Raw genomic sequence first — 12186 nt, forward strand, 5'->3', positions numbered from 1 at the left:
AGCTCCCCTCTTGCTATGCCTGGACAGCAGCTCGCTTGTCCATTCGCATTCTTTCTATACAGAGAGAGCTTGATTTTTCTATACATTTCAGTGCTTGTAAAGTACATACAATTTATACATAAATAAATATCTATTTTTCCAATATCTCCTCATCACTAACCCCACCTTTTTCGACCCTGAAGGGGACTCAAGGCAGCTGACAAATCTGGCAAAAATTCAATGCCGTACAGGTAAACAATAAAACACATCTCATCAAAATGTAAACAATCTAAATATATAAGCAATTAAAACACATATCAATCAATCAAACAAACAAACAGATTAAAACCGTATAAACTATAGAGTCATCTCATTTATTATTATTATTATTATTATTATTATTATTATTATTATTTGAAACACAACAAGATGAGTCCACAGTAGACACTCTGCTGGCTGTTGTATTGGATCACACGTCAGACACTTCCCAAGTGTCTAGGACTGTGTGATGTATCGGCGAATAATGCGTGCAGATCCCAGTAAGGTGGCCTTTTGCAAGTGGCAGATGGTAATTTTGTCAGCGCCGATTGTGTTTAAGTGCAGGCCAAGGTCTTTAGGCACTGCACCCAGCGTGCCGATCACCACTAGGACCCCCTTGACTGGCTTGTGCCAGAGGCTTTGCAGTTTGATCTTTAAATCCTCATATCGTGTCTGCTTTTCCAGTTGTTTCTCTGCAATCCTGCTGTCACCTGGGATTGCAACATCGACAATCCATACTTTGTTTTTTCCCACGATCATGAGGTCAGGAGTGTGTTCTCCAAAACTCTGTCTGTCTGAATCCGGAAGTCCCAGAGGAGTTTGGCGTGTTCATTCTCTGTAACTTTTTCTGGCTTGTGATTCCACCAGTTCTTTGTGGCAGGCAGATGGTCTTTGTGGCACACGTTCCAATGGACCATCTGAGCAAGGGTGTTGTGCCTCTGCTTGGAGTCTGTCTGCTCAATCTTCTTTCAGCAGCTGAGGATGGGATCCATTGTTTCATCTGCTTCCTTGCATTTGGGATCTGTTGTTGACTTTTCAATTCTGGCTTTGATGGCATTGGTTCGATTATCATTATTATTATTATTATTATTATTATTATTAATTCAATTTGAGACTTATTTCATTAACATATTTTTCCTGCTTTTTAGTAACCCCAATAACTGTACAATTATAAGGATAAAACTTGAAAGTAAAGCTAGCATCGTCTCTGTACAAATCCTAGGAGCATCAAACAGTTTTGATTTTAGGCATAGTTAAACTTTCAGCGCCAAAGGACGGTCTCTGCACGGACCCAGATGCGCAAAGCCTCTGCTCTCAATGCTCTGCCTGCTCTTGGTCAAAAGTCAGATTAGTTGGTAAGTTATGCCTTTGTTGTGTCAGCAGCAAATTGAGAATACAGTTATAATGTGTGTGTATAGATATATATGTATATATATATGCACACACACACACACAAAGTTAAAAAAAGTTAAAAACTTGCTGTTGTTTATTCGTTTATTCATGACCTCACAGACCAGCCCACGCCAGAGCTTCCAGTCAGCCGTGGCCACCCCCAGCTCTTTCAAAGTCAAGCCAATCCCTTTATTATTGTGTGATGTTGATGTTTAATGTGTTATTATTAATTTACTAGCTGTCCCCTGCCACGCGTGGCTGTGGCCCAGTCTGTGTTTTGTGTGTATATATGTGTGTGTTGTTTTATTGTACTATGGTGTATTGTTTTACTGTTTACTGTTATTGCTTAATGTTTTGATTTGCTTTATGTTTTATGTGTATTTATTGTTGTATTGTTGTTTTATTGAGGCCTTGGCCTTTGTAAGCCGCATTGAGTCCTTCAGGAGATGCTAGTGGGGTACAAATAAAGATAATAATAATAATAATAATAATAATAATAATAATAATGTGTGTATATGTGTGTATATATTTGTGTATTTGTGTGTTTATATGTGTACATGTGTATTGTGTATATGTGTGCGCTTGTCTATATTTGTGTGTATATATGTATGTATGTGGATGTGTATGCATGTGTGTATATGTGTATATTTGTGTGTATATGTGTATATTTGTGTGTGTGCATATGTATATGTGTGTGTGTGAATGTGTATGAATGTGTATGAATGTGTGCATGTGCATATGTCTATGAGTGCATATGTATATGTATATATGGTGGGTTTTTGGGGGGTTTTTAAGTCTGCTCCACTGGGGTTTTTTGTGTGTGTGTTTTTTAGGGGTGATGGACACTTGTTGGACTGTTAGGTGTCTTGTGTCCAAATTTCATGTCAATTCGTCCAGTGGTTTTTGAGTTATGCTAATTCCACAAACGAACATGACATTTTTATTTATATAGATGGTAGTCTTAGATTTGTTGGTTGCACCTTATGGAATTGAATGTTTGCCACTATATGTTGCTAGCCGTCCTGAGTCACCTTTGGGGAGATAGGGTGGGATATGAATAAAGTTTAATGTTGTTGTTGTTGTTTTTTGGTGAGATCCCAACACTCTTTGGCAGAGACTGCTTAAGACCTTGTAAACCTACAACTCCCATATTTCCATGGCAGTTAAAGTTAACTGGGCATGAATCTTATTATATGGATGCCCTTGGCCGTGTTGTCTCTTAAGAGGCATTCTTCAGAGTTGCTCCCATCTCCACTCTCATTTATAATTGCTCTTAAACCATTGGCCAGAATAGTGAGGGACTGTCCACACACTGAAGGCTTTAATTCTTGCAAAGAGGAGCATTCAATTAATTGATATGGTTTTCTTTTCATGTCAGAAGCAACTTGAGAAACTACAAGTCACTTCTGGCTTGAGATAATTGGCCATCTGCAAGGACGTTGCCCAGGGGATGCCTGAATGTTTTGATGTTTTACTATCCTTGTGGGAAGCTTCTCTCATGTTCCCACGTGGGGAGCTGGAGCTGACAGAGGGAGCTCATCCACGCTCTCCCCAGATTCGAACCTCTGACCTGTTGGCCTTTAGTCCTGCTGGCACACGGACTGAATGACAACGTGATTTCCCCCCAGTGAACCTAGACATGACTATATCTCCAGTAAAAGACATTCGTAATCACGATGAAATGCACCCTGGTTTTCGAGTTAATTGCACCAAATCCAGATGAATTTGTATTAATTTCTCCATTGAGGCAGAACTCAAATAATTTAACCTATCGCTGCAATTCTTTTGTTTCAAAAACGTAGGGATTTTAATAACCAAAGGCTGGTCACAACTAGTATCCATAAATAATAAGTTACTGAGCAGATGGGTAACAATTTACTATATGAAAACAACTAAATGAAAACAACATGTTAGGTACATTGACATCAATTATGATGTTTATTCTCAGTAATTTATTTTTCTGTTCCAGATGTTCCCTTTGCCCCCAAATTCAAACGAAAGACAAATAAATAGAATTTTTTAAATAGGTAACCAAAAGAAATTAAAATGTATTACAGGCAGTCTCCCAAGTTACAAACAAGATACATTCTGCAGGTTTGTTCTTAAGTTAAATTTGTATGTAAGTGCAGAGTGGTTAAGAATCTGTCAATAAGGTGAAAAGAAAATCTGTACAAAGTCGTATGGAGATGGCATACCACTCCGGTTAAACTACATCAGATGGATAGCATGCAAACAACCTCTGCTGGAGATGTGGCGTGCACAAAGGCGTGCTCAGTGCTTAGCAGCGGGGTGTGCACGTGCGGGCGAGGGAGAGCGTGCGAGGCTGGAGGGAGGCTTGTGCCAGCCAGTCCCTTCAAGCCAGGGGTGTTCTGTGTGGGAAATTTGGCCCAATTCTGTCATCGGTGGGATTCAGAATGCTCTTAGGTTGTAGGTAAACTATAAATCCCAGCAACTGCAACTCCCAAATGTCAAAGTCTATTTTCCCCAAACTCCACCAGTATTCACATTTGGTCATATTACATCCTATAGAGACTACTGCAACATGCTCTACGTGGGGTTTGCCTTTGAAGACTGTCCAGAAGCTTCAAATGGTCCAATGAATGGCAGCCAGTTGCTAATAGGAGTGGCACTCAGGGAGCACACAACTCCTCTGTTACACCAGCTCCACTGGCTGCCAGTTTGCTCCCGGGCACAATTCAAAGTGCTGGCTTTAGCCTATTAAGCCCTAAATGGTTCTGGCCCAACTTACCTGTCACACCTCAGAGTAGATCCACCTTGCTAAAATCACCAAATTGCACATGGACTGAAGTCTTTGTAGTTTATTGAAAAGTAAAAGATAAAAAGTTCTTAAAAGCAAATAATGTTCCAAAAGATCAATGAAACATAGCATGGTAAAGCAGGATTCCAAGAGGCACCAACAAAACGAAATCTCATGAAAACATGACAAAGTCCCGAGACCATGGACACAAGAACTACAAGAAAATCCAGGCAAATGAGCACAAACTGCTTGGTTGAGCAAAAGGTTGCTCTGACAAAAGTTTGTTTTCAAACACACCGCTTAATACCCTTTGCAATACATGAAAGCATTTCTTTGGCCTCTGACCTCCTTTTTGTTGGCTATTCTCACACTCCTTCGAACTCTGCATTCCAAAAGGTCAGCCCGATCTAAGCTTCCTGTTCCCTCAAGGTCAGGTTGCTCATTAGTGTCAGCCAGGCCCCGCCTATCTCCGCGATCGCATCTCCTTCTATGAACCGACGCGAGCTCTAAGATCTTCTGGGGAGGCCCTCCTCTCGATCCCACTACTGTCTCAAACATGGTTGGCGGGGACGAGAGAGAGGGCCTTCTCGGTGGTGGCCCCCCATCTCTGGAATGCCCTTCCTAGGGAAATAAGACAGGCCCCTCCCCTCCCCTCCTTTTGTAAGAGCTTGAAGACCTGGTGGTTTCAACAGGCCTTTGAAAATGGCCAGTTCTAGCTTAGCCCCACACGTTGTCGAATACAGCCTTATTCTTCCTACCAATGACCCACATCACTTCCTCTCATCGGCCCCGGAATGAACAGCCACAGACCCCGACCTCATATGATTGTTTCCTGCCATAGCATTGCACTTCATTCCCGGCCCTCCTCGAATTTTTGGGCTTGCACAAATCTTGGCCCGGCCTTTTACATTTTTTTTAATTGCCTTGAACAGGCAAGATTACTTTTAATATGTGTGTGTTCTGGCGACCATTTTTATGCTTATATTGTTGTTTTGTTAATCTTACGGTTATGTTGTTTTTTACTTTGTATGTTTTGTGATGTTACCTGGGAACTGCTCTGAATCCCCTCGGGGAGATGGAGCCGTATAGAAATAAAGTTTTGTTATTATAATATTATAATCGCATTTTTACTCTTACACAAATGGACATTTCCCAGCTTTGGAAGATGCTGAAGGGTTGGCTTGATAAGATTGTCTTTGGTGTGTTTTACAGAGTAAGAGATACATTCTCATCATGGTGGATCCGGACGCCCCTAGCCGAGCGGACCCAAAGTTCCGTTTCTGGAGACATTGGACTGTGGTCGACATCCGAGTGAGTAACGCACGTCCTCTTGCCATTGTGGTCTTCGGCAGGATGCTCCAGTGCCTTTGGAGATATGCCAAGATGGTTTCAGTGGTCCTTTCTTGCTGAGCTGTATCAGGAACGGTGTGTCTTTCTTGTTTCAGAAGCAAAGGCAATGCGAGTTGCCCTACTATTTGAATCAGGATGTAAACATGTAGCTATGACCTCCCTGCCATTTCCCTTCTTCCATCACCAGTCATCACATCTCTCTTTTCCTCGCCAGCTGCCGGGTCTTCCCACTGCTTTTGTCCTCACAGTACTCTTCCTCTCTACTTCTGCTTCTTCCATTCCAGCTTATCTCCACTTTCTCTTCTTTCTTGGCTATCACTCTCCTTCTTTCTCATACCCAGTTACTCACTTTCAAAGGAGCAAGGCTCTGTAGGCAAGATGCTCATGGAGGTGCTAGTTATGGTCTAAGCTCTAAGTCAGTGGTTCTCAACCTGTGGGTCCCCAGATGTTTTTGGCCTACAACTCCCAGAAATCCCAGCCAGTTTACCAGCTGTTAAGATTTCTGGGAGTTGAAGGCCAAAAACATCTGGGGACCCCAGGTTGAGAACCACTGTTTGAAGTCATCTCCAGCCAGCCTACTCTACTCCCAGTGCCTGTTGCACCCCAGCCAGAATTCACTTTGCACTCAACACCAGCCAGGAATACCAAAGGGTAGCATCCTGACAAGGTTGTACTTAGCACGTTACTCCCATCCCAGCCCTGTAGTTTGCTTTGTGCACAAACCTATGCCTGGCCCTCTCTAATGTGTCTATGCCACCATATCCCTGGTTACTGGTTGTTGAGGTTAGTTTGCTACACTTTTACAATGTTGTTATATTTGCCGTTTTCAGTTGTTTTAATTTGATGGCTTATGTTATATGTTGTTATGCTTTTAACTGTGTTTTAGATGGTAAATTTTGCTGTATGTTGGGCTTGGTCCCCATGAAAGCCAGCTCGAGTCCCTTTGGAGAGATGGTGGTGGGGTAGAAAAATAAAATTAGTATATTATTACTTTGCATTTTGAATTCAGATTGCAAAAGCTAAAGCAACCCAAGGACAAAGAGGGGGAGGTGGGAAGAGGAAAGAGGAACTGGAACCTTTTGAATGAAGTGCAACCACAGAGAGTTGATTGGGAATGTCTTTGCTAAACCAGGACAGCTGGAGAAGGACCTTCCTTCTTCCAAAAACATACCTGGGTTTTAGTGTTTAGTAATATCGGCTCTTGAGTATGAATGATAATCGTTGGCCAGCATATTCTGGGGCCCTTTCAGTCCCTCTCTCCCGGGATCTGATCCCACGTTTTCTGCCGTAAACTGGATTATTCTTGCGCTCCAGAGCAGGATCACCACACAAGTGGGTTAAAATGGCAAGCAGTTTATTGAGGATAATAAAAGCCAAAGCATTAAAAAGTAATCCACAGTAAAAAGGTAATCCAAATGATTAGGAAAAAAACAGGAACAAATAGTTCAAAGAGGAATAGTCCATGAAACTAGATACTTGATTTCAAAGGCAAATACAGCAAAGGCACTTAAATCCATGAGTAAAACAAAGACAAGAGACCAGGAACTTGGCATGAAGAACTTAACGTGATTCCAACATTGCTTTGTCTGAAGCGTGATTCCGTACTTGGCGCTTATAACCCTGCTCTAATTCCCAAACAGCTAGGAAAGGATTCTTCCTTAATTTTGGTTTCACTTCTAACTTTTGCTGTAATCTGACCAACATCCCCATTCCCTTCAGGAACATCTTCATGGACAGAATCCCCATTTCCATCGGGGAAATCAGCTTGAACATGAACATCATTGTCATTCCCATCATCCAAAGCAACCTGATGATCAGACACAATCACAGGCTGAACAGGTTGACATACAACAATTATATGATTCCACACTGCCAGATAATTTATATAAATAAAAATGTAATGTTCATTTGTAGGACTAACATAACTCAAAAACCACTGGACAAATTAACAGCAAATTTGGACACAAGACACCTCTAAGGCCAATGAGCGGCCATCACTCACAAAAACACTGAACAACAACAACAACAATGACAACAACAACAACAATCTGTATTTATACCCCACCACCATCTCCCCGATGGGGACTCGGGGCGGCTTACATGAGACCAAGCCCAAAAACACAGCGGAAGGGACTTCAAAAACCAAAAAAGCAAAAAGATGCTACAGTGCATGTGCAAAAACAACTCCCCCTGGCAAACAAAACACACAATAGGATATCCACACTCTCTTCCGGACTACAGCTCCCAGCCTCCCCCAGTCCAGGTCCTTTAGGAGAGGAGGATGATCCAAATGCCCTGCTTCCAAGCTGCAAGCTTTCTTCTTGGATTTCTTTGAGAGCATCCCAGTCCCAGCATATTTCCAATTTCCTATTCTTGGACTGCAACTCCCAGCAATCCTCCAGATAGAGATTAGATAGAGATAGGCAGGTAGATAGAGGGATTGATCAGGAGGACTGCTGGGAGTTGCAGTCCAAGAATAGGTAGAGAAGGAAGAAAGGGGAGAAAGGGGAAGGTAAAGAGAAGTGGGGAAGAAGGGAAGAGAAGGAAGGAAGGAAGGAAAGAAAAAAGGGCCATGGTAGTCCACGCTCTGGTTACATCCCGTATAGACTACTGCAACGCTCTCTATGTGGGGTTGCCTTTGAAGACTGCCTGGAAGCTTCAAATGGTCCAGTGCTCAGCAGCCAGGATGCTAACAGGAGCAGCACTCAGGGAGCACACCACTCCTCTGTTGCGCCAGCTCCACTTGCTGCCAGTTTGCTACCGGGCACAATTCAAAGTGCTGGCTTTAGCCTTTAAAACCCTAAACGGTTCTGGCCTGACTTACCTCCTCGAAGGCATCTCCTCCTATGAACCAGCTAGGACATTAAGATCATCTGGGGAGGCCCTGCTCTTGGTCCCGCCTGCATCACAAGCACGCCTGTCAGGGACGAGAGACAGGGCCTTCTCAGTGGTGGCCCCTCGGCTGTGGAATGCCCTTCCTACAGATATCAGATCAACCCCCCTCCTCGCTGGCATTCCGGAGGAAAGTGAAGCCCTGGTTGTTCGGGCAGGCATTTGAATAGGCAGTGTAATGAATATAGGAACACGGAATAACAGATGATGAGATTGGATTTTGATTCTACTGATGAGACGCTAATGATTTGTTATATTGATGCTTAATTGTTTATTATGCTACTGTTTTAACTGCCCCTTAATTGTTTTTATGAAGTTGTTTAGCATTGAATTTTTGCTGTTGTTCACCACTTTGGGTCGCATAAGGGCTGAGAAAAGCGGTATAGAAATGAAGTAAATAAATAACGAAAGGAAGGAGAGAAAGAAAGAAGGAGAGAAAGAGGGAAGGAAGGTTGGCCTCAGTGACGCGTGGCGGGTACAGCTGGTCTGGAATAAACAGAAAACCTGGGGTCGGATCCTGGGATGTAGGGCCCGTCTGGAAGGGCTCCCAGGAGTATGAACTTAAAGACGTTTCTTAGATATTGATTGTGGAGTTTGGGATTGGGAGCGAGGGAGGGAGGAGGAAGGCGGCACCAGCTCCGCTATCAGGATGCATTTGTGCCGGTTCTATTTATTTATTTATTTATTTATTTCGAGGTTTTATATACCGACCCTCTCACCTTCAAAGAGGGATTCGGACCGGTTCACAACATGTGTTAACATACAAAAAATATACAATAACAACACAATGCCACTTCATTACACGGTTAAAATATCAGCACTATACACATTAAAACATTATCATCATAGTTAAAAGAGCCAACTCGTCCAACACCATCACACTCCCATTCCTCCTCCTCCTTTCATGTGGGCAAAGAATTCAATCAGTTGTCAAATGCCGCGTTCCACAACCAGGTCTTTGTTAGTTTCCTGAACGTCATGAGGGAGGGGGCAGTTCTGATCTCTAATGGCAGGGAGTTCCAAAGTCGAGGGGCCACCATCGAGAAGTCCCTGTCCCTCGTCCCCACCAGCCGTGCTTGTGCAGGCGGAGGGACCGAGAGCAGGGCCCCTCCAGACGATCTTAGTAATCTTGATGGTTCGTAGGGGAGAATACGTTCGGAGAATACGTTCTATCGCCGCACTTGACCATCCGGTGAACGTGTCCGATTCGGAGGAAAACCTTCGGAAAAGCAACTCATTTGTTGTTATGCTTTCTTTTATTTTAATAGTCTTGGTGTTTTGAGCTCTGATTCAATCTAATAATCTTGGTACTAAAGTCTAATTAAGATATCAATTAATTTGCAACCTGCATTTAAAAAGACTACCTGGTTGTTGTTCTCTATTATTCCCTGAAATTACTGCCGGTGGCTTTTTGTACAGATACCTTAATTAGACTTTTTATCCTTCATGGGAATATTGAGCGAATTAAAATTAGATATTAATACTTTGCATAATGTTCATAATTGGCTGAGGAAATAAAGCCTTCGGAATGACTGTAGCAGCTTGTGTACAATTTCGCTCCCATACAAAATTCTTTTACGGGAATCTTTACACAGACCGTAACAATACGATCTTGAAAGTCCCTCATTATTTTTTTTAAAAAATATTTATTAATTTATCAATCAGCAAAAAGCTGGAGCTAACGTTCTTCCTTCTGTATGCGGATCTTTCTAGTATATGCTAATTATTGTAATTAAAAATAACTTTTAAGGAAAGTGGCAGAAATGTGAAATTCAAGGCAGTTGTACTTGGAGAAGGTGTTGTGCTGCAATGCCATTGTGTAGTTCCTTATAGCGCCCAGGTAGCTCTGGTTTTTGTTCATAGTCACCTGGTGATCCTTCAAGAAGGAGGTATTTGCTTTTCCTGTTTTTCAGAATTGCTTGCAGGCTGAGCCGTGAATTCCAAGTACATAGGCCAGTGTTTCTCAACCTGGGGGTCGGGACCCCTGGGGGGGGGCACGATGGGGTGTCAGAGGGGTCACCAAAGGCCATCAGAAAACACAGTATTTTCTGTTGGTCATGGGTTCTCTGTGGGAAGTTTGGCCCAATTCTATCATTGGGGGGATTCAGAATGCTCTTTGATTGTAGGTGAACTATAAATCCCAGCAATTACAACTCTCAAATGTCAAGGTCAATTTTTTCCAAAATTCCATCTGTGTTCACATTTGGGCATATTGAGTCTGTGAGCCAAGTTTGGTCCAGATCCATCCTTGTTTGAGTCCACAGTGCTCTCTGGGTGTAGGTAAACTACAACTCCAAAAACTCAAGGTCAGTGCCCACCAAACCCTTCCAGTATTTTCAGTTGGTCATGGGAGTTCTGTGTGCCAAGTTTGATTCAATTCCATCATTGGTGGAGTTCAGCATGCTTTTTAATTGTAGGTGAACTATAAATTATGTGTTGTTTTATTGATAATGTTGTGTATCTTATTGTCTATGTGTTTTTAACTGCTTGTACTGTGTTGTTCTAGCTTGTATTGTTGTGTTTGGGCTCGGCCTCATGTAAGCCGCACCGAGTCCCATGGGGAGATGGTAGCGGGGTACAAATAAAGTGTTATTATTATTGTATTGTCAAAGTCTTTCATGGCTGGAATCACTAGGTTCTTGTTGGTCTTTTTGGGCTATAGGGCCATGTTCTAGAGGCATTTTCTCCTGACGTTTCACCTGCATCTATGGCAAGCATCCTCAGAGGTAGTGAGGTCTGTTGGAATTAGGACAATGGGTTTATATATCTGTGGAATGGCTGGGGTGGGGCAAAGAGCTCTTTTCTGCTGGAGCTAGGTGTGAATGTTTCAACTGACCACCTTCATTAGCATTTGGAGGCCTGGCTGAGCCTGGGAAAATCTTTTGTTGAGAGGTGTTAAGATGTGCCTGGTTGTTTCCTCTCTGCTGTTTTGCTGTTGTAATTTTAGAGTTTTTTAATACTGGTAGCCAGATTTTGTTCATTTTCATGGTCTCTTCCTTTCTGTTGAAATGGTCCACATGCTGCTTGTGGATAGTTATTATTATTATCATTATTAATCCCAGCAACTACAGCTCCCACAGAACAAAATCAATATCCTCCCCCAATCCCACCAGTATTCAAATTTGGGCGTATTGGGTATTTGTGCCAAATTTGGTCCAGTGTATCCTGCACATCCTGCATATCAGGTATTTACATTACTATTCATAACAGTAGCAAACTTACAGTTACGGAGTGGCAACGAAACTAATGTTATGGTTGGGGAGTCACCATAAGATGAGGAAGCGTATTAAGGGGTTGAGAACCACTGACTTACATCACTTACTACTTGTTACTTTAGAGATGGACTCTAACAACACCTTCTTGCTGAACTCGGGATTCTTGTTGATTTTCAAACCGAAGTTTATCCTGCCGCGTTGCACCGTGCGTCACCATTCCCTGCTTATCACAATTGACAAACATTGCTTCTCGAATTGCAGAAAGAGGGTGCTTTAACTCCAATTGAAAATAATGTATGTATATATATATATATATATATATATATATATAAAATGTTGCTGTAAAGTGGAATAATATCTTTTGATGACTGTTTTTAAAGCCCTTTAAGGATTCCACGGTAATTTGCAGTGTAAAATTATTTAGAGATAAGAGCCAAATTAGCACTCTGAGGCGGGAGGTCGATGTGTCCCGTTATCCGTGCAAGCAGTGTTTAAATATAATCAGCCTTTACTCTACTGCAGCATAATTGTTCATTTGAAATAGCTTTTTTTATTCCTTTC

General features: G+C 42.3%; 1 protein-coding gene across 2 annotated transcripts in view; it reads left to right on the top strand.

Moving 5' to 3' along the window:
* The window catches only part of PEBP4 (phosphatidylethanolamine binding protein 4), a 277100-nt gene that overhangs the window by 89883 nt on the left and 175031 nt on the right, over positions 1 to 12186 (top strand). The window contains exon 4 of one of the 2 annotated variants that reach the window (XM_060787017.2): positions 5381 to 5479. The exons of the other annotated variant lie outside the window; for it this stretch is intronic. Within the exon in view, the coding sequence (XP_060643000.2) occupies positions 5381 to 5479 (99 nt within the window). The remainder of the gene's footprint in view (positions 1 to 5380; positions 5480 to 12186) is intronic. 2 annotated transcript variants of the gene reach the window in all.

Source organism: Anolis sagrei, chromosome 7 (genome assembly GCF_037176765.1).
Source record: "Anolis sagrei isolate rAnoSag1 chromosome 7, rAnoSag1.mat, whole genome shotgun sequence".
NCBI classification, from domain to species: Eukaryota; Metazoa; Chordata; class Lepidosauria; order Squamata; family Dactyloidae; genus Anolis; species Anolis sagrei.